The 27,850-nt window shown below is 43.4% G+C and overlaps 1 protein-coding gene and 1 long non-coding RNA gene across 2 annotated transcripts in view; one reads left to right on the top strand and one right to left on the bottom strand.

Annotated features, from left to right (window-relative positions):
- Positions 1–27,850, top strand: part of rho-7 (rhomboid family intramembrane serine protease rho-7) — a 54,968-nt gene that overhangs the window by 14,082 nt on the left and 13,036 nt on the right. The window contains exons 3-6 of the mRNA XM_050186701.3: positions 3,549–3,671; positions 12,817–12,961; positions 20,740–20,889; positions 26,191–26,261. Coding sequence (XP_050042658.1) covers positions 3,549–3,671; positions 12,817–12,961; positions 20,740–20,889; positions 26,191–26,261 — 489 coding nt within the window. The remainder of the gene's footprint in view (positions 1–3,548; positions 3,672–12,816; positions 12,962–20,739; positions 20,890–26,190; positions 26,262–27,850) is intronic.
- On the bottom strand, positions 1,005–12,780 carry LOC129387034 (uncharacterized). Its single transcript, XR_008614352.1, has 3 exons — positions 12,260–12,780; positions 6,023–6,121; positions 1,005–1,213 (listed from the first exon to the last, which is right to left on the bottom strand). It is a non-coding gene; the product is annotated as an uncharacterized lncRNA (long non-coding RNA).

The following is a 27,850-nucleotide window of genomic DNA, read 5'->3' as shown; positions in this document are numbered from 1 at the left end:
GGATATACACACACAGTTCATGTCACAGTTTCGTCTTTCGTTTGTATGGCACAGACATCCCCACAGTCTGTGGCATTGTCCTCTTGCGAGTCAAGTGTGTATGGTTGTACATACATCTTCTCCTTTGCGTATATGGCAACACCTCCAGCTCGTGAGTTCATGTGCTGTTCACAGATGATTCCAGTATACTCATCAACTAGAAATGATGCATCTTGATTTGTTTATTTCATTACGTATTTATTATTATTGTTATTATTAGGGGTGCAGTGCTTGAAGCCTGCTTCAGCTCTGCCCCGCGTTGACCCAATATTGCACCATCTCCGGGATCGGCCCATGCTCGCCTAAGTGTATCTCAACTGTTGACATACAAACATGACATAGAACCGTAGCCATACACAGCTTCGCTATAAAAGAACTCATTGATGCAACCCTTGACAACAAGGCGGCAGGTAGTCAAAGGTTGCTGTCACTTGACTCTGCTCCATCTGCACCCTCATGTTTTGGGCATTTTTGTATTGCATGTTGCTGCGCTTTCATTTCCTGGCTCACGATGCTCATGATAAAAAGGCAGCCACATGCACGCAATATTGAAGCATAGCGATAGACGGACCCTGTCATACTGTGGTGTCTCGCTGTGGGACAGCTACTATATATATATGGGTGTGGCATCAAGAAAGGAAAAAGATTGGTGACAAATTTTGTTGTTGTCTGAATCATTACAATCGTACACCAGAAGAAAAATCTTGAATGTGCGGTGAGGCCAGCATTTTAACCAGAGGTTATTAGATCTAGTTTAAATGTGCTGTCATCACCAGTAAAAATGCACTCCATGCCACCAGTGGTAAATGATGTGGCGCCATCTGACATCTAGGGATCAAAAACACTTTCACGAGTACACGACCTCTGAAACTGTGGAAACGTGTGCAATCTGGGATGCTTAGTGTGAGTGTGGATACTCAGTATGATATGAGACAAATCAAAGACTTATTTTAGCATTTATTTTTTGCTGTCACAAAGGAGAGCAAGTAGCAAGAGCAAATTCAGATTGAGGCAGGCATACTAGTTGCTGTTGTTATGCAGTTACACATTAATGGCAGGCTGCAGCGCAGACTTCCGGGCGACAAGCAAAATTTCCGCCAGCTGCAGAAAATTTCGCATCCAATTTCGATGCTGTCGGCCGTGTCTTCACTCAGTTTCTGGCCATGCTTTGGTGCTATATGCAAGAAAAGAAGGAAAATAATAATCGTAGCACCAGCTGTTGAGCCCCATTTTACTCACCGATGGCAGTAAAGGGCAGTAATGCTGTATGCAATATCATAACTCCTTGCTCATGGATGAGTGATTTAAATAGCACTACAGAAATGTGGGCCCTCAAACTAAGTCTTAAACTAAGTCTTTTCTTAGCACGAAGCATGTGCTGCACAGTTTCAGGAATGGTATTTTAGCAATACATGTTGACATATTTGCCTTTAGTGTCCCTTTAATACAGTATGCGAGGTTCAGCCTGTGAAAATGATGATTTTTCACAAAGAATTCAGCATATTTAAAGAGACGAACATTTGAGCATGCCTCACATTGAACGTAGCTAAGTGCTACTCCATAAGGACATTCAGTGCTTGCAGATAACCATTCCAAAACTTGTATGGTCATATTGTGTTTATCATATTCACATGCAGTATGTATACATACCTAGTAATAAATACAGTGAAACTGCGTTAAACCTTAGTTGGCCGGAGCTCGGAAAAAGTACATACTAAAGGGTAGTACTGCTTAACCGAAATGGCACGAGATCGCCCACTTACCTGTCAAAAACGGAACTCAGAGAGAGCGCAATGAAAGGGGAAAAAACATGCAGTATTTATTCACTTTGCACGACAAAAGTGTTATTTTCATTTGATGCCGCCGTGGCCTAGCAGCGATGACAGCGGCCTCAAACTTACTGAAGCTGCGAGCCAGCTCTTCAGCCAGCCCCCTCTTCTCGGCAAACACTAGCATGGCAGATTCCTCGTTGGCGTCACATATTCTCCGTGTGCGCGCACAGTAGCGCTGCAGAAGTGGCGGGGCACCTTTTTCATTGCGGGGTGTTGTTCTCGTCGCGATGATTGTATTCACGAGGCTGACGTAATGCGCAGTCTCTGCCACTGTCGGGCCTAAATCGCCCATGCTGTCATGTTCCGTGTCTTCCTCATCACTGTCGCTAGTCGACACTTTGTCAACAACAGAGGCAACGATGGTGAAAAGTCGAACCTCGTAGCTGACACCTCTTCACGGTTGCAGCAGCGCTGCCGAGCAACTTCTTTGCTTTCCAAATGCCACACACCGTAGTCAACAGCAGATCCCTGTCGCGTGCCAGCACCGACTTCTTCGTGTCACATTCGATAGCACGAACAATGTCTAATTTTTCTTCTATGCTGAGCACCCGGTGTCTTTTTTATCCGAGCTTCGGCATGACGCGAGTCCTCGCTTGCAAGACGCCACAACGCTCTCTGGCACGCTGCCAAAATGATGTTGATGTGGCTTCACGCACAAACATACAGGGCGCTTGGAAGCCGTTGTTCCAATCTCTGAGGCTTGTTGTTCTGCCAGGCTGCCCAATGGAGACGATGCACCACCTTGTTTGCGCGACGAAAAGTGGAACCACTACGTGTTAACCAATACGTACGCAATAAGCTGGTATGGTTTATGCGGATACAAAACACATTATGTTCAATGGCTGCTGAGTCGGGGATTTGAGTTGTTTAAGCGGGTACTATTGTTTAAGCGGGTACGGTTTAACGAGGTTTTACTGTACAAATTTTTCACACAGTTGTATATAATGGCACAGTCGTCTCTGCACTTACATTTTATGCGTGTGCGGTACACTAAGAAGGCCGCCTGTTCCAAGAGCAGCAGTCGCTTTCGTCACTGAAAACATGTCTTAGTTGCGGTTCACATTTTGTGTGTGAATGCCAGCTATTAATATATACCATATATACTATACTATTGTGGACGAGTTAACTAGGAATTGGAAAGTATGAGTAGAACATCTCTTATGGTTAATAACTGAGGAGAACAATTTTATGTAGCTATGTCACCAAGGGCAGTCTAGGTAGTCTAGGCCAGAAAATTAGGCACACAAGCTGAAGTCGCGTGAGGAGCACATAAAGAAGTGAAAGGGAAAACAAAAGAATGCATTCAAATTGGACTTGCTAGGCTAGTTGAAAAATTCACTTGTTTGTATTTCATTCATCGACTGCATAATACACATTGTGTGCACTTTGTATTTCACAGTACAGTACTCGCAGAGTGAAACATGACGCCCGAACAGTCGGGTCTGTGGTGACCAGAAGCAGTAACCACTCCAAAAGATGCTGTTGCCCTCATGGTGTACCACAGTGCAACACCTTACTTCCGCAGGCATCCACAAACAGTGCTGCGTGTACTGGCAGCCATGCTCTACGGCCGTCACATTTCAATCCGTGAGCGCTGTACATGGTAGCCTTCACCGTGTTTAGTGGTAGCACTACTACATTGCACCTGTATCATAGCCCAAGGTGTTCTTCTTTCAGTGCTGTGGGGTGTCCTTCCTGGGTGCAGCTGTCTGGCAGTACGAACGCATGCGGCGTGAAGCACGAGCCATCATTGCGCACCGATGGACCTGGGAGCCAAAGCGTGGCAGCTTCCGACAGCAGGTCAGCTCCAGTTTAAGCTTTCTATAAATTTTTGCAGCTCACACAGATGTATTTATGTTCGCCTGACTATTTTGTCTGTCCTTATCTTTTGCTCGAGTATTTACAATGTATGCCCCCAGGAAAAGTATACAGACAAGGGATTTCGGGATAAAGCCTATTTCCTTCACCTATGAATGTGTGCCAAATCAGCTTCTTCCCTTGCGCCAAGATCTGTGCTAAAAGGTCACAATGCAGTTCCGCTATGGTGCGTGTAAAGAGAGGTAGAAATGGTGGCAAGGAGATGTTGTATACATGTGTTACTTAGTAGTGGTATGTGAAAACAGTGTAACAGAATAATCTCATAGCAATATGTATCTCCAACAGGCAGTAGAAATGCACAGAAGTAGCAGCGAATGCAGTGCAAGCAATGAAATCATCACATTGTTTTAAACATGGCACCCACGTCTGAATAGAACAGCACTGTCTGCAAATTCTGTGCCAGGCTCACAATGGTGACAGTACATAGAAAGATTAGATGACACTGCACTGGTCAGCAATTGTTTGTGCTTATTTAATCTTTGATCAATGCAACAGTCTGTCTATACTATATGAAAGCAGCTATAGCTAAAGGGAACTCTGCGCACTACTTCTATACGGCTTAAGAGAGTTTGAATGTGAGCTCGTTGGCGTAAATCCATCAAAGAAAACAGCACTAAAGACATGGATGAGAAAGGAAGAAGACAGGACACGTGCTGATTGCCAACAATTGGTTTTATTGTGTGTGACAAATGTATAGCTTGTAGAGGAAGAAGAGTTGGCGGCGCGCCGTATCACATTCGTGTACACACTGGTAATGCCCTCATAATGTGTGACGAAGATTTGCCGCCAGTCGATGCGATAATGGGGTGCAAACCATTGCAGAAAGCTTTTCGATACTATGTTCCTACGGGTGGCTCATCATTGAATGGTGTTAGACTGACGGTCGTTGAAGCAGTGTTCGAGTCTGCAGTCGACCAGCTGGCAACCACTGCGAGCATGCCTGCCAAGTTCGGCACATGAGTGAATAGCTCTAAGCTGCGCGAATGTGTGTGTGCGAACTCTGAACTCGCATATTCGATGCAGTCGGTGTGCTTTCCGGTGGCTAATTGGCCCAGTATTCACACATGCCCCACAGGGGCATCTCCATCAGCAGGCATTTGTTGTGTGGCGGCACCACGGACCCGAGCTCATGGGGGTTGGACCCTCCCGTGTCTAACTGTGCACGGCTTAGCCGTGTTCGCGGAAAAGAGGATCCTGGGATTCAATGCCAGTTGTTTCAATCCAGTGCCGGGTGTTTGGACCTTTAAGACCCCTTGGCGGAGGCAACGCACTCGTTTGGCCTCTGCTTCACGAAGACGGCACCCCCAGACTGACCCTCCCAGGGGAAATTGGTGGTCGCATTTCCTGTCCCTCTCCTCAATCCATTGCTTTGCTATCAGCTTACATTTTCTGTCCTGTCATCTCCTTTCTTCCCATTTTTTCTGTCTCTCCCAGGTGGCTTGGGTTAACCTGGAGCGGTATATCTAACCTTGAGTGTGGTGCATGGGGTTATAGCAGCGATGCATGGCTGGCATGTGCAAGTCATTGCTCTGTCAAGCTTGTAGCGTCCCCTTGTTGGACTCTGTGGTGGATAACTGCCATTGCTGCTGAAGTAAAAACATATAACATGCATAGAGCATCTTTCCCTTTGCCACGTGATCGTACCGCTGCAAAGCGCATACATACCGAAGTTTCTCTGAACTTCTTCGTTCAACACAAAAAATCTTTTCCGCAATACCACGTTATCCGCAGCGGTAAACCTGAAAAACCAGCAAAAGTTCTATCACCATTCCTTGTATCTAAATCCCTAATGGACACCATTGGACCAGGCTGTAAAGCTGGCAAGATGGCCAGCGACGACCTCCTCTGTGAGGTTCATGACAAGCTGCAATATGAAATGCTTGCAAATCTCACAGCTTTCGCTGACATCCCAATGACAGTGACCCCACATCGCTTCCTGAACACAGTCCAAGGCATGATCTCCAATTCCAACTTGTTAGAACAAACCGAAGCAGAATTATTGGAAGGCTGGCAAGAGCAAAATGTCTTTGAGGTAAAAAGAATAAAAATCATGTGAGACAACAACGAAATCCCAACACCATCATCATCATCAGCCTGGTTACGATGATCCCAACAAAGCATCTGATGATTACATTTTCCTCTAGTGTTCTGCCAGAGACCCTTGAGACAGGCAATACTAAAACCTATGTCAGGCCCTACATTCCTAACCTTTGACGGTGTTTCAAGTGCCAGAAGTATGGCCACGGCTCGCAATGCTGCTGAGGTCAACTCACCTGCACAAAATGTGGTGATAAAGGTCACCCCTCCGATAACAGTTCTGGCACATCCCACTGTGTGAACTGCGAAGTAGACCACCCGACATGTTCCCGATCCTGTGAAATGTGAAGCAAAGAGAACGAAATAATTACTTTAAAAATCAAAGAAAATATCTCATTCAAAGAATTCAGAAAAAGGTGCTCAGTTTTTTACAGTGCAGCTTGCGTGGATGCGGCTTGTCAGGGGGCAGTGCTGCATCGGCCTCTGCCACTTCCCCAGCCTGTGCGCAGCGAGCCTTCAGGTGTGGCGCCTGCCCACCTATAGCTACTGTTATACCTACTGCCCAGCGGTGGCAGTAGGTATAACCACTCCACCTACCCAGCAAAAGAGCTTGGCAACACCTGGGCCATCGGACCACAAGGTCTCTACTCACCAGCCGAGGCCTAAAACACGAACAAGCTGCCTGCAAAGGCTGGCATCCAAAGCTTCCAGGGAGGCAATAGTTACAACACCAGAACCGCAAGTGCCAAAAGAGCAGGGCAGTTCTCTCGACCCCGCCAAGAAAGGAAAGCAAAAGATCATGGGTCCAAGCAAGGACACATGAATATAAATTTGAATTTCTCCTTATCCTACAGAACACACCTTTTATAACTTTCAATGGCCATGCAAATAATGCACTGGAATACCAGGGGACTAATCTGTAATCTGGACAACGTAACTGAATTATTATCTCAATCTCAGCCGAAGCTGTTCTCTGTCCAGAAGACACATTTAAATTCCAGGCAAGTGAATTTTCTCCGGCAATACGCAATTTTTTGTAAAGACCATGATGACGCTGTTGACTCGTCTGGTAGGGTAGCACTTATTGATGACAGGTCTGTCACTAGCCAACATGTAGCCCTTCAGACGCCTTTCAAGGCTGTGTGAGCAATTCTTTTCAACAACTTCCTAGCCATTAGTTCTAATTACATATCGCCCAACTATCAGCTCAGCAAAACAGACATCTACAGCCTCATTGACCAGCTCCCGAAACCATACATTATCACCAGAGATTTTAATGCTGATCACACTCTTTGGGGAGACTAACATTGTGACACAAGAGGCCAGCTAATAGGAAACTTTCTTGTATCCTCTGGTGCTTGCCGCTTTAATAAAAGAGAGCCCATGTATTACAGCGTCCAACATAATTCGTGCTCTTCAACAGATTTAGCAAGTGGCTCTGTGTCCATCTTTCTGTATTTAGAATGAAGTCTAATGAAAGATCCCTTTGGAAGTGACCACTTCCCTGTAACGCTGAACCTGCTACAGCAACACGAATGCCCTCCAAATGGCTCTCAGTGGAAACTTTCATCTGCCGACTGGGATCATTTTAAAGAATCAAGTTATGTATCACAAGATTTTATCAGTGAATTTAGTATAGACGACGCAGTAGCTCGTTTTACTGGTTTTATAATAGACACAGCCGAAGAATGCATCCCAAAGACAAACAGGAACTCGTGCAAAAGACAAGTCCCCTGGTGGAACGATGACTGTAGGCAGGTGCGAAAGAAACAAGACAAAGCATGGGGCATTCTTCGTCAATATCCTAATATTGAAAACCTTATTGCATTCAGACAAATTAAATCGCAGGGAAGGAGGACGCGAAGGCAAGCAAGAAGGGCAAGCTGGGAGAGGTTTCCTTACGGTATTAATTTTTACACACAGGAGGTGAAAGTATGGGACGGGCTGGGAAGGCTGAAGGGGCAGCAGATCCATCTGTTGCTCTTGGTAAATGAATAAGGAGACAGTCCGAAGGACCAAGCCGATGGTCTTAATCAGCACTTTGAGTGTGTTTCTAGCTCTGTGCACTATTCCCTGCCTTTCCTGAAATATAAAACAATATAAAGCCGCGTAACCATAGATGTAGCCAAAATTAACCTTTTAACTGGCCTTTCTGCGTGTCTGAGCTGAAACCCTCTTTAAACACATTTTTAACACTGCAAGCTGGGCAAGTTGGTGATTGAACATGTTTCTATGGGTGGGCAGCGCAACCCGGACGAAAGACAAAAGGAAGTACACGATACGCTCGTATCGTGTACTTCCTCTCCTCTTTTATCCGGGTTGCGCTGCCCACCCATAGGAACATGTTTAAACACGTCAGAATTCTGCTCCGGATTGCAACAGAGTTATGTACAACATGGTTAACCTGAAAACTAAATCGTCTGCTGGTCCAGAGAATATCCCAAATGCATTCTTGCATAGGTGTGCTGAATCCATTGCGTATATTTTAACACAAGTGTTCCGACTTTCTTACAATAGCTCTGTAATTCCTGATGACTGGCGTACAGCACGTGTGGTGCCAGTGTTTAAAAAAGGCAATACATTGCAAACGCCATACCTATATCTTTAACTTACACGTCGTATAAGCGCTTAGAACATGTAGTCACAGATTATATCACCTCGTTTCTTGAAGAACGCAGATTTTTGTCGTCATTCCAACATGGTTTTAAGAAAAATTATCAACAACTGCACAACTGGTCACAATAATCCACAAGTTTGCTTCGTCTCTTGATAAGACAAATTTACGTACATTTTAGTAAGGCCTTTGTCCTTGTAACACACAGCAAATTCATTTATAAATTACACAGCATAGGCCTTCCCATTAACCTCATTCACTGTGTATGCTGTTATATTAACAATCTACAACAGCATGTTCAAGTGAATAACTGCATGTCCGGCATACTGCCCATATCATTGGGAGTCCCTCAGGGCAGCGTTCTGGGATCTGTCCTTTTTTTTTGTTTATATAAATTACGTCATTACATCAATAGATACATCAGAAGTAAATATACGACTTTTTGCAACCTGCTGCATACTTCTTAAAATACAACACAAGAGCAGCACTACCTCCAAATTAAGTGGCATGCCATTTTTAAGTGTAGTGCGAAGATTGGTCTATGACATTAAACAATGACAAATCCGTTTTCATGCATTTATCAATAAGAAATGTCCTCTTAACCATACGTATTTCCTTAACAACTGTCCTTTAGTTCAGGTCAGTGAGCACAAATATTTAGGTGTTACAGTTACAAATCTGACATGGTCCAGCCATCTTAATAAAATCTGCTCATCTGCGTCAAAAAAGCTCAGTTTCTTGTGGCACAAGCGAAAAACAATATCATCAGATATAAAACTATTAGCCTATAATGCTTTGATACGAAACAAATAAGAATATGCAAGTACCTTCTGGGACCCACTTGTAAAGAAAGACATTAATAAACTTGTGATGGTGCAACGAAAAGCGGTTCATTTCATCTTCAATGCTTACCAGAGGAATGATTCACCATCAACGCTCACGGCCACTAACAACATTCATGTCTTACAGTACCGAAGAGTGTGATTACTATACTAAAGTTTGTCCACTTGCTTTTACTTTCGTAAATTAAATATTAGTCCTGAAACATACATAAGACACCGACACTCCAGACAAACTAGACATACACATGCTCACACGCTTGAACCATACTTCGTGGGCACTTATCTTTTAATGTACTCGTTTCTTCCTTGAACTATCAATGAATGGAACGCTTTACCATCTGAAGCCTTTTTTTTTTAAATGGATAACCTGCACTTTGAAAATTATGTGTCCTTTTATTCGTCACCGCAGGATTCAAACTATGATGGCTGTCAATATCGCATTGCATATAAAATGTATGTGAATAATGCTTTGCTGTGTTGCATGACTTTTAGCTGTACATATAGTTCTATAGTGTGCTCTACCACTGGACCGTATTTTTAACACTTCTATTTTTTGTATGTTGTTTGAATTTGTTAGTTTTCTTTGTATTATGGCACCTCTGCTTGATGTTCGGACTGCGGTATGTTCTAGATAAATAAATAACAATAAATGTGAGAGAGAGATTGTGATAGTGTGATCGCAGAGTGGAAGATGGGCCACTTTATACAACCTTTCTAGAGATTATGGTATATTGTAGCTTTAGAAAGAACTTGGGGAAAACACTTGTACCCCTGTCAAGCGGGCAAGTTAAGTGCACTCCGGAACCCTGAGTGACACGTTAGGCTACGCATTGCCAAATGGGAAAACAGAGCGCACTCGCATGTTAAAAAAATGGCGACAGACTAAAATCATGTTTTTTGAAGATGTAGCTTAAAGTAAAAAAAACCTCCTAAAAAGCTATTGCTTTAGTTGTATTATAAATAAAAACAATCTTAATCTGTATTTACTCAACAAAAAACTAAAATATTTGTATCAAAGGAGTGTTACAAGTCGAGGCCGGCTAAGATGAATGCCTAGTCAATCCACAACAAGATGGTCTCATGCGACGAGGTGGCATTTGATCCTGCTAGAACAGGATATCAGCGAGTCCTGTTGTTTGTTAAAAGCTGTTCAACAGCTAGAATGAACTTCTGTGTCCTTTTTCTATGCATTACATTTTGTATCGTTGAAACCGCTGGCGGCAAGGCTACGCACTCGACCAGCAAAGTGCGTTCCGTGAATGCACTTCAACCGGAGTGCACTCTTCTGCAAGTTCACTCCGCTTGCGACATTTAGATTTGGGAAAGTGCACTTAAAGCTGAGTACACTCTCCGTAAGTTAACTTAACTTGCCCGCTTGACAAGGGTATTAGAAAGACTTAGAATTAGACTTAAAAAGCATTTAGAATGACTTGGGGAAGTGTATCCATGTACATGCCTGGGAGGTTGGGGAAGTGGGAGCAAGTTGTGTGTCCCCTTTAACCCTTTCCCTACCGTAGACGAGCTGGGCTTGTCCACACTGAGACAAGCGTTTGCGGCTGCTGCAGTCGAGCTACTCTGATAAATTCTGCGTAGTACTCTTTGGCTTCGGCACGTGGCACAGTAAAAAATTTTTAATGTGCTCAACGCTTGCATTTTGGTGGAGAAGCGTTTTGATGCTGGCAACTGCAATTTAAAAATGGGGTCCTCCTCTGTGCATGCGTGCGTGGGCAACGACTGCACCCCTGAAAAAGGAAAGAAAACATTTGTTTGCGGAGGTTTCGTCGAACTCGGACAGTGAAGAAGTTCGGTTCTCCTCTAAGAGTGCCGCAGTGATACTGAGCCGCGCATATTTTCTGAATCATCGGACGTAGGTGATGACAGTGTATCGATGTGTCTGCGCTATTCCATTCATTGAAATGTGGTGCAGCAAGCCTACAATTTAGGGACCTGATATTTCTTGCCACAAGTATGAGCCCCGCTTGTCACAGTATTGTTTTTGAAATTCCAAAGAGGCATCTTTTGCACCGAGGACTACAGAAACCCGGAGACTCTGCTGTGGAGTGCAGTATAGTCAATCCTCTCTCCATATATTCATAAAAATATGTCTTGCAGGTATCTTACAAATAAAGTGCCATTGAAGTTTTTTTTGGTTGTTTCAAGATACATAGAATTAATTAGGCAAATAAAAAAGATCGGTATTTTTGTATTTGCCCAAAAACTCAGTAAGGAAAGGGATAAAATGCCTCTGCTGTAGCCCATGAACAAACTTGAGGATCATGCATGTCTGTCTCTATTCTTAACGGGCCGTGAGCCTAACGATCTATGCTGTCAGCCAGCAGCATGTATTTATGATGTACCTTGAATATGTCCAGAGTAAATTATGCTAATAGTCGCTACAGCACCCCTCGTGGGGTGCCAGGGGGGCGCTGGCCGTTGTTTAGAGGTCAGTAATTGCAGATGCGGCCAGCAGAGTTCTCCGCTTTATTTATTTCTTATAACAGTCACAAATAATCGCATTTTCTAGAATGAGACATGATCTAGCTGATGCCGAGACGTAGGAAAAAGACGAGACAATGTCTGGTCTTTTTGTTCAAGCGACTGTTTTTTTTTATTGAGGGGACCCTTTTCACATCCCTGTAAGTCTGCTTCCTTGCAAGGTTTTGCAGAACTCCAGAAACATCTGGTGGCAAAAAAGGAATTATCTCTGAGTAGGAGAAGTTGGGAGGGGCTGGTCCAAAGCTTCCTGGTGGGGCCGCTGGCCCCGCTTCCCCCACGTAGTTGACACCTATGCTTTCTCAAACCATGCACAAACTGGAAAACATGACGTTATACCTTTACAGGTGCTTGGAGACAGTGACGCAAGGAAAAGCTGCTTCTACAAAATGCATGACCTGCCTACGAAAGCTGGGGTTCATCTGCACACATGACTTGCTGTGGGAGAACTTAAGACGCAACATGGCTATTCCATTTTTACAAGTGTAAATTGCATGATCGAAAATTTCAGCAGAGGTTCTTACCTTGCACTTTTTGGCAATATTTAGTCGAAGCTATGTGTAATTGGTGGTTGCCTGAAAGGATTAAGGTGAAGAAGAATTTGACAGCATTACAACCACTTTCAATGCACAATCGCCTAACTTTGCAGAATTATTGCAAAACATATGAGCCATGCAAAGGAACCTTCACTGCAAGATGATTTGGTGAAGCCATTGGAATGCAATGGCTACAATATGCTACAATGGCTTCAGTAAGTATCAACCAACTAGCCCAAGAACAAGTTATCTTAAGAGGTCTTGTGGCTGAACAAGCTTGTGCTTAACTAAAGACACATTAGGTAGCATGAAAAGGCAACCGCCAAATGAACAGCCCATATGGCATCCATGTGTACACTTTTTTGTGATCATCTTTTCGCTCAATGCCTAAATTTTTAAGACATTATGGCTGTTGTAACTTACCCGAAGCACTGTGGCATACAAGCTCCTAGTCTGAAAAAATAACCTACTCAGCTGGTAAGATTTAGTTTCTTTTGTTTTCTTGAAGATCTGCTCATCCACTGGTGGGCCTTTTTCTCCCTCAGCTGAATACATGGTGGCACAGCGTGCCGGAAGGCAGCCGGGTGGCGTACGGCCTGATTGCAGCCAATGCGGCGGTCTTCTTGCTATGGCGGGTGCCCCGGCTGGAGCCCATTATGCTGCGATACTTTGTCTCCCATCCGGCTTCCAGTGAGTGACGCACGCTATTGTCTGCCTGTCCGCAGCTCCTACCACGCTTCTCAGTTTCTTACGTTCACTTTTAATTAGGGGTGTGTGCGAATATTAGAAAATTTCGAATAGTACTGAATATTATATCTTTAATATTCGTATTTGAAAATTAGGTATTCAAAAATTTTCAGATAATCGGTATGACGCGAATATTCAAAACAAATCGAATATATTCTAACGGCATGGAAGTGAAAACGGTTCTTGGCGTTTGCTTTTGTCTAATTTAAGAATGTGTGTTTGATTTCGTGCTGAATTTTGGTTTAATTTTGGGCTGCTGGGCAAAATGTCGCCCGTAATGCACGCTCAGCCACTCGATGCCGAAGCTCGATCGGAAAGCCCACTTAGTAACATGGAGCGTGGGTTTGCAGACAGCAAGGGTGCACTCTTTTGCAGCACCACCCCCAATTCTGAGCTTATTGCTTAATGGCAGATTCAATGAGTGACAACTGGCACAGCCTCAAATGCTACTGGGAATTACTAAATTTTCCAAGTTAACATCAGCCAAGTGAACTTTTAGTATAATGGCTTACTAGTCTAATTTTTTACCATTGACAATTTAATTGCAATGTTCCAACATATTAAAATAACTAAAGTTGCTAACAAATGCATGCGCTAAGCGTTATTCAATATTTGATTCTATATTCAAAACTAACTAGTCGAACCCACTTATAACGATCCCAGATATAACGACCACATTTCCATGCATTTGCGAATTTCTGACCTTCCCCATGGAAACTGCTTCTAGATATAACGAATGTTTCTTTAAACCACCGTACTGCTACAACAAACACTTCCAATTCGGTCACAGTAAAAAGAGGGCACATGCAAAGTGCCAAAGCATGGGAGTGTGACCAAACTGGGCACATGGCAGCATGCACCCCGCTCCAGTCCAACCGCAGCACTGATGCAGCCTTTGAGATGAGCGAGCGACTGCCTTGCACAAATTTTGGAAGCCACAAAGGTCATGTGCGGTTGCGCGGTTTCAAGGCACGCCTCCAGTCTAGGGTAGAGGCATGCCAGGTACAAGCATAAGCAGCAGGGCGCAAGGCGTGCGCTGGTGCATGTGCCAGTGTGAAATCGGGGGGCCACGATGGCATCACCAGAGGCTGATCCAGATGCCTACTTTGGGGAGGCGCGGGAGGGGTTGCTTAATGCTGTTGGCAATTTGTGCAACTAACCACACATGTAACCAAATGTTCATGATTTGCTCTCACTTGCATCCCTTAGTGCCTTTTTCATCGACAACATCTTGCAGACAACCATGTGACCAGATTGAAAATAATTTATTGACACCGGTGGGCGTGGTCAAACCTTGTAATAGCACTAAAAACTATAAGGAGACAGAAAAGGAAGGTACAAGCTGCACTTAACTTCAATACCGTAAAAAATGTAGTCAAGAGAAACAGGAACATTTTCAACACTTCATTTGAAATGGCTTCAGAAGTGCAGAGAAAAAAATTGTGAAACAGTTTGGATTTTCAAATGAGTGTCCGCAAACGTGGACATTAGTTGGGAGCACGGTAAAAATAAAAGAAAATTTTATGCTTGCAGGCACAAGAAAACATTGCATTTTATGCACAAAACCCTTGACTTTGCTTTGCAATCTTTGTTCGTGCATCGCATTGCATTTTCAATTTTACAAAATTCTGGGAAGTGGTCAAAACCATTTTCTCGTGTCGCCATCAGGCAGCTAGGCTGGTCTGGTCTCTGGAGCTGCTGGTCTACTTTCGTACATTTATTCCCTTGTGCTAGTTTGATTTGGGTTAGATCTGGTCAATGTCTTGGCTACACGGAAAAAGACACACCAAATTTCCCCACCCACAACTTATGTTTGCAAACAGGGCACCGAGTGTACTCTACATTCACGTCTGTCCACAAACTTGGACACGCTTTCAACATGGCTGATAAATGCGAATTTTGGGTTTCATGGCATTGGAACCTCGTTAAGTGATTCACAAAGGTCATCATAAATTTTACCTACTGTATTTCATATATAAGAAATATTAATTGTGAAAATTGGAAAAGCTTACACGTTGATCGCCGCTATAGTCGTGCCGCCAGTTTGTATGTTGTATATATGAGCCACCGAAGGTAATAGAGGAGCCTTAGCTGAAAGTGACTTGTGCTGCCCTCTTCTGGAGCATGAGTAAAACGCACTCTGTGCGACAAAAGGTGCGAGCTTTAGTTACAATGAACGGTTTCCAGATCTATTTATATTGAAAGGTGACTTGTACCAGTACAGAATCCTAGCATAGCAGTGCGAAGTAAGGGAGCACGTGTCACGAGCAGAACAGAAAGGACCTACGCATTGAGGAATGAACGGGAAAGGAAGCCTGCCACAGCTTCTTTCAAGGAGCTTGAGTTGAAAAAACAAAGTGTTGGCTGATGCCGAGATGCAGGTGTCCCTCATCCAAACCAAAATAAACTCTGTAAAGCAGTGAAACGCAACACTGAGACGCCGCACGTGGGCTGAGAGTATGTCAGGACAGTTGAGATTGACACACCAGCTATTGAGAGAGAATCTCACTTGTGAATAAGTTCAGGCCTCATACCAATCAGCTTGCTATCAGTTGATAAAAATAGCTGATAACCCCTTCAGTCACAGCGTCCACATTTGTGGACGTGACCTATTATTGCCATTTCTGTGCAGTGGTAGCAAGAAATAGAGCACAAACATTAAGCTTAGTGCAAATTGAATATTCTGATAAGCTAAATTACTTCCATTTTGCCTCTGAGTGATATGTATCGATACAAAGTATCGCTTTGGTGAAGGCACTTCCATGCTTTATGTGACGCTTGACGTTGGGGCATGTCGGTAGCAATCTTGATATACGTCCTTTTTTTCTTTCTTGAAATGCTTGAGGCCAATGAATAACTTGTGCATGTAATTCGAGCAGGGGATTTTATTCTTTTTATGAAGAAATGTAGCATGACTGGCGATGCAATATTAAAATATTGAGTTAGTAATTATAATGACTCATCATAAAATGCTCAGTCATTCTACCACCTTGATTTACTTTCAGTGGAGTCTCAAGCACCATCTATGTTTCACACATGTGTCGACAGTCGACTATAATTCGTGACTGAAGGGGTTATTCGAAAACATTTGTTTCTGTATGCACCTCCTTTTTATTCATATTTTAGAATGTTCAACTCGACTTGCAATGAGCTTTACCATGTTTTCAAAAATATTTTATTCGCTGCGCATTTTACTTACCCCTCCCTTGTGATATAAAAAAAAAAAAAATGATACTTCTTACTATTCAAACTGGATTAAGTCGTTTTTTAGCATCGGGCAACATGGTGTCAGCCTGTCTTGACGCAAAACAAAGTTCTGTATCACTCAGGGAATTTTGCAAAGGCACTCAGGGAAAACCTGGTAAATTCGGGGAATTTGGAAATCTCAACTTGGTAGACACCCTGAGAGGTCGCACAAGTGTTCCTGCCATTGCAGCCTGAGTCGGTGAGACTTCTGCACCACACGCTGCCTCCATGCAATGTTGCAAAGGGTCAACAGTTACTGCACCATTATCGGGAGATCACAGTTTGGTGGCGCTACATTTACACGTTTGCCAATTGCTGACAGCAGTTCGTGGTGGCACTTATACTTGTGAATATTGAATGTTTTTTTTTTTTTGCCCGAAGTGAGATAGATAATGTAATTTTATGGCTCTTGTATGGCTGACAGGCAGTTGGAATGCCGAAGCCATGATGTCCGAGACCTGCACAGAATGGCGGCATGCCTCAGTAGTTTCCGAAGTTTACGCTTCCAACCAACTAGAATGCTTCGCTCTCGTGTGCAGAATACGGTCAAGTACTGCTGGTAGCAAAATATATCACAAGCTCTCGAGTAAAAATACCCGCTGCACTTGCAGTTTTGAAATGACAGGTGAGCGGAACCAGGCGTCATTTTGAAAGAGCTATACGATGCCACATTTCATTTTTAAATGGATGTTTCTAACACAAGTATGCAGCTAGGTGCAGAAATGCATCAGGAACAAAAACGGCACTGAAAATCTGGTTTTTGGACCTGCTGCCAAATTGTAACTGCTGACAGCAGCTTCAGTGCGGTAAATTTTTTAGTGCTTTTAAGGGCGAGTCCATATATAGATAACTACTGACATAACGACCACTTTTCGCGGAACTATCAAGTTGGTTATAAATGGGTTCAACTGTATTCATATTTGATTTGTGCTCAAAAATATTGATATTTGCACCCCTCTGTTTTCAACATATTACCCTTTTCATTGCAGCTTTTGTTTCAGAAAACCACCAAAATTTCCCGCATTTTTAATGACTGATTGTTAAGATCAGCTTTCATTATTGTAATGTCAACAGCTCATTTGTTATTTTCTGATGTCTTTTGTTGTCAAATCTTTTTCTTCATATTTTTGAGCTGCAGATAGACAAGGCTACAGAAACAGCCAATATAGAGTTTGATATTTTTAGAACACAAGCCAAATGTTCTTTTATTGTCGTCCATGCGATGCCTTATACTGGCACAGTAAGAAAAGCAAATCACAGAGGTGGTGATGGCAAAACGTTTTGCTTGAGTTGTGCCCACAAGATACAGGCCGCTATGGACTCTGAGTCTTCCTTGCAATAATCAGTACCGAGTTGAAGCTCTGAACATGACTCGCTAAAGTTTTAAAGGTCTAATTGTTTACACGAGGAGAAGAAATGCCCAATAGCACCACAATTTCAGCATGAAGAAAGGCAGCCATCATTGCTGCAGCCGCCTCATTTCGTGCCACCACATTTAAAACCCAGGAGAGTTAGATCTTCTCTGTTTCCGCCAACTGTGCCCTTAAGAAATAAGCTTTTTGGAGACCTGGGTCCAGTTATCAGCGCAGCATTCGCACCAAAATGACGAGACGATGGCCACTTGTCTGTGGCACTCAGTGGCAAAGGCAATTGCCTGGACTAGTCAGACTCAGAGGAAACACTTAGGTGAGTGAGAGCTGTTGTTGGCGTGGAGAGGGCCAAAGCCTAGGTTTTGACGATGTAGCAGTCAGGCATGTGAAGAGGGGGAGGGAATGTGGAGAGGGGGAGGGTATTTGTAGTGCATGGCGTTGATTTATCACTTGCATCAGTGAGCACTCTAGGTTGGTACGTATATCTGCAGAGATGGCTCCGATTGGCGTAACTCATTGGTGAAGAGTGATGCAGCTTAAGAACCTGCTTTAGCCTAGAGGCAAGGAGTTTGAGTGGGGCGATACATGGTCTAAGACAGTCGAACAGCTAGAAGCTCTGCTTTACATTTGAAGGTGTGTTTGCCAGACAGATGCAGTGGAAATGGAACTATTTTCTGCATCACTTGTCTCTTAAAACTCTCGCTGCCCTTTCTGAAGTGATAGCATTACATGCGCACTTCACCCACTTTGGAGACACGTGCCAGACATTTCAAAAAGTGACTTTGTCCAGAGAGAAGCACATCAGCAATTGTGGCCTAATGGTCAGAGCATTGGGCTGATTTTCTGGAAGACAGAGGTTAGATCCCACAATTGGTCATGCATTTCTTTATAGCATCCCTTTATAGGCAGATTTCACCCACTTTTAAAGTACAGTGGCACCTTGTTTATATGTTCGTGTTCCGTGCGTTTTCCAGGCGCCAACATTTGCAATCGAGAACATAAAAATGACCGAATAGAGTTACGCTCATCTTTTACTGGTTCATGCGTTCCCGGAAAACAGAATTCTTCAGCAACAACGTTCAGTACGTCGCAAAACTCAATCATATGATACATTTTCCATATAATATGTTTACATGGCTATATGCTATGTAAACAAGAAAATGTGCGAGGCATGCACGATCGACAATAGTATATAGCTGCCCACTGTGGCAGGTTCACCGCAATACTCGCTCGCCCATCTCATGTGAAAAAGCCGGCGCGCACTCAGTTTGTCATTTCGGTGCCAGTAAATCTTCTCCGGGGTCGTTGCACGCAGCATTCAGCGCTATCACCTCCAATCCTATTGCAATAAGCATCTTCGCCAATCTGTAGCGCAATGTGTGGGACCATCGGAAGCGTAGCGCACATTTTTAATAGGTGATAACTGAAATGCGTTGCCATTCCCTACTGCAGACTGCAATTGTACATGTTTTCCGGCCGCTAGATCCCGTGTGAACAAGAAAAGGCATGAGGCACGCACGATTGAGAACAGCATATAGCCACCTATCTCACATGAAAACGATGGCGTGCACAGTTTCTTATTCTGCTACCAGCAAGTCTCCGCCCAGGTCGTCGCACGCCGCATTCACAGCTATCACTGACAAACCAATCACGATAAGCATCTTCACCTATCTGTTTTACAGTGTGTGGTGTGTAGCGACATTCGTAGCGTAGTGCACGCTTTTAGTAAGCAATAATCCAAATGCGCCGCTATTCCCCGCTGCAGACGGTGCGATGTGGGCATCACATTTCGCTTCGGCGGCATCCAGCATCGCCCATCAGCTTGATATCCCTTTGGTTTCCTGTCGCCCTCTTAAAACACCATGCAATAGGAAAACAACAAGACTTGTTCCGGGCTGCCAGAGCACCACCAGCTCAACACACGTCGGTGTCTCGTACCGTAACAATTCGTGCGACACTTCTCATTATGTAGATGTCAACAATAGGTCTGTCAGATTTTTAATTACTTCGGATCATACGCTTTTCCAGTTAGTACGTTTTTCTCACGTTATTTTTTTTTTTTCGAAACGTATGAACAAGGTTCTACTGTGTTTAACAGAACACTGTAAGTGTGTTGAGTGGACGCATCACAGTGTGCACAAAATCACAAGTTTGTAAGAGATGCAAGGTATAGAAGCGTCACTTTGAGAAATGAGGGTATGCAAGGTCATCTGTGACGCATGCATGCGCAGCTGGGGAGACATCACAGTCATCACAATCTAGTACGTATGTTCTTGCATACTTAAAGTATGTATGTACTTTAAAGTAGTATGTATGTTCTTGCGTGCTTACTGAATCACAACCGTACTCGTTATTTTTAGACTTCCAGTGTTATGCTCGCTAAGGGCCAGAGCAATCTATACAGCTGTACAGGCAAGCAATTTATTATAACAAAGCATCTTTGATAGCTATTATGAACACATTTTCTTTTACGAATTGTTAATGCATTTATTCTGAAGCAAAGACAGTATTTGCAGTCAGTGATACTCCATGCTAGACAACCTTTTAAAATGATTTTCTTATGTGATGACTTCCTGACCACTGAACCATTGACAGCCTGAGGAGCTGTGGGTGATCTGTTAACTTGTTTTGGCTACTAAAATGCTCATGTACTTAAATTTAGATTACACCAAAAATCCGCAGGTGATCAAAATTAACTTTGAGTACTGTAGCATCACTCTAGAAACTGTACAACCTTGTTAGGGCGTGGGGAATAAAAGTCGATAAAGAAACGAAATCAGTCAATGGTCCTATAATCATGAACGCAGCAGAACCAATTCCTTGCCCTGCATTTTACTTCTTGCATTTTCATAGTTTTCTAGATGTGCTTGGCACGTGGTGAACTTCTATACATCTAACATTGGTACAATCGAACCTAGTTATATTAAAGTTGCATCCGAAATAAGGATACTGTCGGTATATATGATATTTATTATAAGCATATATATCTGTTGCATGATTTAATGTCTTACTTTGTTGTGTCCAATGATCTGTTATATTGAGGGTAAAATGTATATGCAAAACTTTTTGACTACCTTGTGTTCTGTCCTGTCGAACGATCCACAGAGCCACTGTGCCTGCCGATGTTCCTGTCTACGTTCAGTCACCACTCGTTCTTCCACCTAGCAGCCAACATGGTGGTGCTGAACAGCTTCGCTCCTACAGCCGTCGCCTTACTGGGGCGAGAGCAGTTCCTCGCTATGTACGTCAGTGGCGGTAAGGGTCTCACAGTTTCTGTATAGCTGGATTAGGTGAAGACCCCATCGAAGCAGTTCAGGGATGCTGTTCCAGACAGTGTCAGATTTCACCCTATTGTCAAAATCTGCAGTGGCAGCATTTGTAGAGAGGCCATAGCAGCCCTGTGAGCCGATAAAAGCTGACAAGATTTGGTAATGTCCTGAGTAGCGCCTCAGACTCCACCAAGGTTTTCCCGACACATTTTAGGGAAGATATGCCACCTAACTTTTGTGTTTTGCATGTTTATTTTAAAATCTTTTTGCACTTAGATAATTCACCTAGCATGCACCCAGTCTTTATCGACTTCTTATGATTGTTACTAAAAATTGAGCTACTCGATCCTTTTTATTTTTTTAGCTCATTGTGTCGTAAGCGTTTCAACCATGTAGCACTCAATGGTTTAATTAACCAGTTGCCTACTCCTCAGATGACATGCTATGCAATGCCTATGGTGTAATGGGCACGTTCCACATCTAACACTGTGGCCATGCATTGAACTGGCTGACAGTGTCAGGGCCAAGTTACATATATACACATATGTATGTAAATAATCTAGAAAGGGGTTAGAGCGACAACTGTTGACATAATTCAGTTTTAGAGCATTTAATGCATCGTGCAGATGTTGTGGGTTCATCTCTCACTAGCAGTGAAGTTGTTCTTTCTTCCACTCACATTCCACCTTTTCCTAAATCAAGTTTATTGAAGTCTAACCCCCATCTCTAGTTAATTGTACATCTCAATCAAAAACATGATTTCTCCTATGCCCTCCTTTGCTTCTTATAGTTGTGTTGTCTTTGTGCGTGTGTGTATGTACTGGGCTATCAATTTTGACGAGCACCCTGGGTCATAGCACCGTCATGTTGCTATGACAGCTCTTTTTCCTGGGAGTCCCTCCAGTGTACCTACCAGTAAATAAATTTATTTTTTCATGTTTAGATTACCACTGTTTATTACTGGTTATTGTCCAACCCCCATTTATGTAATGCCTCCACCTAATGGAAAAAATAAATGGTGAATTGAAATGGACATCTTTGTAGTCACGCGTATTTAGCCAATTTGTGGTAATTTTGGTTAGAAGCCATTTCACTCATTTAGACCACCATGTAGAAAAAGCGCTCACTTAAACGAATGCATTTTAAGTTGTCAGTAAATTTATTTATTCCTGAGGCTCTCAACAGTACTTGAGCACTGTGTGGTAGCACTCAGCACTTTCCTTAGTGGAAACCAGGATTTGCAGTGCAGGTTTGCACTTCATTCCTCTATAGTGCTCTCATCCAAGAACATGTGCTGACCATCTGAATATATTCAGCTGATCTTCTGATTCACTGGACTATACATGAATTTTGTTCATAATTTTGTGCATGTGCAAAAAACACCACCATCCTATCGGCGCTTCATGCCACAAATCACGCAAGGAAAATCCCTTCAAGCATGGAGGAAGGAAAAAAAAGAAAGTACTACCCTCACCTTGAGACATTTACGAAGTGCACTTAGGCAGATTGTAGATCAGTATTAGCTAATTAGTAAGAATTTACTTGAAAGATTTCTAAGAAACCATGTTCAATCAAATGGTTCAATTCTGGAACCAAAGCCAAGTAGTAGTGAAGTATAAAGTACATATAACTGAAACCTTGTGCTTGTGCACCAGCTTCGAAAATACTTCCTCAAAATATGTGGTAAAATGCATTAATTTCCTGTAAACACTTACCATGCCTTTATTCTTTGCAGTGCTGATAAAAGTAATTAGGTGACAGTGATGGTCACCTTTGTCTAATTCCTCTATTCCTGTTTTATTTATTTATTTATTTATTTTTGCTATTCTTTGTGCTGAAGATTTGAAATAAATGCATGTGTCATAGAAAAAAGCTTATTTGTTGTACACACCAGATGTTCCATAAGCAGGGTGTCTACCAACCGGGAATTCTCAGGGATCTTGAATAGTCTGGAGATAGGGAAAACTCGGGGAATTTTTGCTTCAATCGAGGAAAATTAGCTGTAATTTTATTGAAAGGGAACGAAAGTCGCGGTAATAACAAAGAGGAATCGTAACGAATCGCCATTGACGCCGTGTCGTCAGCAGGAGGAGTTGCCAATGTACAGTCAACGACCGATTTTTCGGTCGCCCGAGTCTTGAGACATGCCCGATAATTCAGACGGCTTCGCGGCACTGCCACGTACTCCATCGAGTCAATGTATAAGAACGTCTGAAATTTCGGACGCAAGAGCCCGTCGCCGTCTGATTTTCCGGGCCTTTTGCCGTGAGCTCAGGTCTGAAACGGCATTAATCAAAGCCACCAACGCCGCCATGTTGATTATTTCGCCGCCTCGAACCGGCGCTCTCGCACGCAGATCCGCTGGCAGCAGTAGCCACCAACGCGGCAACGCAATCTCTAGCTGGTTCGAAGTTCGCTATTAAGCTTCTTGTCGTTCGGTTCCGTGTTTTTCATTGAAAGGATTCGACGCTGTCAGCAATGGCACTGACTCCGTCTTTCTGGTCCTCGCGATTGGCTTCGAAGCTCGGAAAGCACAACGCGTTGCATAATGCCCGTTTCCGAAAGTCTGCTTCGCCTCGACACAGCAATGTAACGCGGTGAAGCTTACCAAGCGTGGGAAGAGGCAATTGTCATGGGACACAGTATGTATGTAGGAGACATAATGTTTGAAAAACTGGCGGCTATTTATACGAAGTGTCTATCGACTTTAACGCTCCCATAAAACTGGAAGAATGCAAACATTATACTAATCCACAAAAAGGGAGACGTTAATGAATTGAAAAATTATAGGCCCATTAGCTTACTCCCAGTATTATATAAAATATTCGCCATCAAAATTTCCGATAAAATAATGCAACACCGGACTTTAGTCAACCAAGGGAACAGGCTGGCTTCAGGAAGAGATACTCTACAATGGATCATGTCCATGTCATTAATCAGGTAATTGAGAAATCCACAGAGTACAATCAGCCTCTCTATACGGCTTTCAAAGATTTCGAAAAGGCATTTGATTCAGTAGAGATACCAGCAGTCATAGAGGCATTGTATAATCAAGGAGTACAGGCCGCTTACGTAAATATATTGGAAAATATTTACAGAGATTCCATAGCTACCTTAATTCTACACAAGAAAAGTAGGAAGATGCCTGTAAAGAAAAGGGTCAGACAAGGAGACACAATTCTCTCCAGTCCTATTCACTACATGCTTGGAAGAAGTATTCAAGCTATTAAACTGGGAAGGCTTAGGACTAAGGACCAACAGCGAGTATCTCAGCAACCTTCAGTTTGCAGATGACATTGTCCGGTTCAGCAGCACTGGAGATGAGTTACAACAAATGATTGAGGACCTTAACAGAAAGAGTAAGAGTGGGGTTGAAGATAAAATGCAGAAGACAAAGATAATGATCAACAGCTGGGCAAGGGAAAAAGAATTTAGGATCGCCAGTCAGCCTCTAGAGTCTGTGAAGGAGCATGTTTACCTAGGTCAATTACTCACGGGGAACCCTGGTCATGAGAAGGAAATTCACAGAAAAATCAAAATGGTTTGGAGCGCATACGGCTGACATTGTCAGCTCCTGAGTGGAAGCTTAGCATTATCATTGAAAAGGAAGGTATACAATCAGTGCATTTTACCAGTGCTGACATAGGGCAGAAACTTGGAGACTGACAAAGAAGCTTGAGAACAAGTTAAGGACTGCACAAAGAGCGATGGAATGATAAATGCTAGGCATAACGTTAAGAGACAGAAAGAGAGCGGTTTGGATCAGAGAGCAAACGGGTATAGCTGATATTCTAATTGACATTAGGAGAAAGAAATGGAGCTGGGCAGGTCATGTAATGCGTAGGTTAGATAATCGGTCAACCACTAATTAGGGTTACAGAACGGGTGCCAAGAGAAGGGAAGCACAGTCGGGGACGGCAGAAGACTAGGTGGAGCAATGAACTTAGGAAATTCGCGGGCGCTAGTTGGAACCGATTGGTGCAGAACAGGGGTAATTGGAGATCGGAGGGGGAGGCCTTCGTCCTGCAGTGGACATAAAATAGGCTGATGATGATGATGATGGTGATTATGATTATGATGATGATGAACTATATTCACGTGCATCTGCTGTCTCCTGTCACAAAACGAGCACCGATATGCCACGTATTGTACACGTATTCGGTTACTCGAATACGTGTACTGGCAGGCCTTCAGAGCTTTTCCAGACGTGCCTGTGGTAATTTGAGCCTTTAAAGGCAGTAAAATACATGCATTAATTTTTTATGATGTTTTCGCGGCCCCTAGGGAATCCTAGAAATCGGATGTTGACTGTACAACTGACCAAGAGGATGCTTCAAATGGTCTGTGGGACGAATGCGTGGTGGAAGGAGGATGAGATTAGAAAGGATCGACGTAGTGAGGAGTGAACGGAGAAGGAAGCATGCCACGGCTTCTTTGAAGAAGCTTGAGCTCATAAAACAAACTGTTGGCTGACGCTGAGATGCAGATGTCCCTCATCCAAACCAAAATAAACTCTTTAAAGCAATGAAATGCAACACTGAGGCATTGTGCACAGGTTGAGAGTATGCCAGGACAGTTGAGGTTAACTTTTCAGTTGCTGAGAGAGACTTGTTACAAAGTTTGGGCCTCGTATCAATAAGCTTGCTATCAGTTAATAGAAATAGCTCATATTCGAAAATATTTGCTTCTATATGCATCTTTTTTTCGTATTTGAAAATCTTCGAGTAGATTTGCAATGGGCTTTACCTTCTTTTTTAGGATATTTTATTCGCTGTGCATGTTACTATCCCCTCTCTTCTTATTTCTTTTTAAATAAAATAAGCACTACTCCTTACTATTTAAACTGGATTAAGGCTCTTTTATGATTTTTTAATACACTTACTAGAGAGTGACAGTATCGGGCTACATGGCGTCAGCATGCCTTGACATAAAACAAAGTTCTGTGTCACTCAGGAAATTTGCAAGAGCACTCAGGGAAAACCTGGAACACTCGGGGGAATTTGGAAATGTCAACTTGGTAGACACTCTGCATAAGACATCATTGTAGACTCCTTTTTATCCCTGATCGCATTTTCACGTGCAGCTAGTTTTAGAAAAACAAGCACTGAAAGACATCTGACAATTTATTCCAATATTAAGTGTGGTAATATGGGAGCCTGATTGTGACTAATGCTAGTTAAACGGCAGATGAGAAGGAGAACAGTACTGGTTTTCATTGTCCCTGTGGAAGCTTTGACTAGCTGTGCTTTTTCTCATTGACTGTGCCTTTCTGCTTGGACCTCTGCAGGTGTTGTGTCATCCCTTGCCAGCTATCTGCACAAGGTTGCCACCCGGCGAGCTGCCATGTCCCTGGGCGCGGTGCGTATAGCCATGTGGCATACCTGCGTGAAAATTATTCTAATTATTTTAGCCCAGTTGTCATTTGAGACCATGTTGTGTGAGGAGGTCAAGTTTGGAAAGCTACATATAGGGAGAAGACTGGGTAACAACAGTTTGTAGCAATACAGTAGCTTCACGTACCCTCACCTCTATCATGAATCTGCTGCCTTGTGTGCCCTATCAGATTCAGTTCTAGCTTCTGGGGACAGTGCAATACAGTTATTTGCACTTGCTGCAGCAATGTGCGCCCACAGCGGTCTTGGTGCACACACAAGTGATCCTACCCTGGTGCAAATGCATTGTTTGATTGAAAGAGCGGATAACTGACAAAGTGAAAAAAAAAAAAATCTTAGGTTTCGCATTTCGTACAAAACCGTTGTTCACCGTGGCATTTGTTTCATGGGCAGCCCATTATATACATTTATACCTCATTTTAACGAAGTCAGTAAAATCTGAACTTTACTTCGTTATATCAAAATTTCATTTTATTGAAATTTGACATTTTATGCAAATAAGTACAGCCACGATGAATTTTTCTTACACAAAATGGGCCACAACATTTTCCTAATTATTGGGCAATCAAAGAAGGCAAATTTGAAAGAAAAATAAATCATTTTTATTAATTTGAGAGTTGGGCAATAAAAGATACGGTTTCATGCCGTGTTGACGATATTTTCACATCTGCGGTACGAAGCGAAGCCAGCCACACTTTTGCGTCCACTCTGCGCCCGAGGCTGATAGTGTCACCTGCAGTGGGATGAAGCTAGGATGGAAAGTGGCGGCAGCGGGGAGTGAATGCTTTGTCATCCTCTCGTTTCAATGCAGCTCTGAAACTCAAGATTACGGGACCCCCTGTAGTAAATGCGCAGGAAGACAGCGCACGTGATGTCATACCATCTCGGCACTCCCACACTTTGTGCGCGCAGCGGATTACCTCTAAAACGGGCACACGGGCTGTGTATGCACTCAGCTGCATTTACAGCCATGAGCAGCCACAGCCGAACTGGAAAAGGCGGTGCTATCCAACCTGCCCTCCCTCGCACACACTGTTGCGACGCCGGTTACTCGAACCTCGAACGGCGTTACTACTGGGTAGCGCGGCATTGTCGGCAGGGGCGAGATGATTTCTAGTGCGAAACTTGGACTGTTTATTCAATGGTTGGTGAAGGATATAAAAGAAGAGAATAATAATAAAAATACATTGTGGGGCCGCTTAAATAGGCCCGCTAAGATTGTAGGTGGGATTTTGCTCACATCAACGTCACATGACATGTACCGAGTCCGGTCGGTGATGGGCAGCTGCTCCCTCTCGCCTAGGCAACGTTGCACGTGCTTGCCTCCGCTGGGGGCAACGCATAAGTCCAGTTTGGTTCGTGCAAGGAGTCTCCCCTTGAGTCGCACAGTTCGGGGAAGGCGGCCCTCCCTCCTGTCACGCACACACACAAAGAGGCCCTTATTCACTGCGGGGCGCCCGCCAGACCGGCAACCACTCGAGACGCCCATAGCAAATTAGGGATCCATCCTCCGTTTCGATTAGGCATGGTCTTTTGATCATCCTTTTTTGCACG

Source organism: Dermacentor andersoni, chromosome 2 (genome assembly GCF_023375885.2).
Source record: "Dermacentor andersoni chromosome 2, qqDerAnde1_hic_scaffold, whole genome shotgun sequence".
NCBI lineage: Eukaryota > Metazoa > Arthropoda > Arachnida > Ixodida > Ixodidae > Dermacentor > Dermacentor andersoni.
The sequence above is the reverse complement of the archived record's forward strand: the minus strand, read 5'-3'. Positions and strand labels throughout refer to the sequence as shown.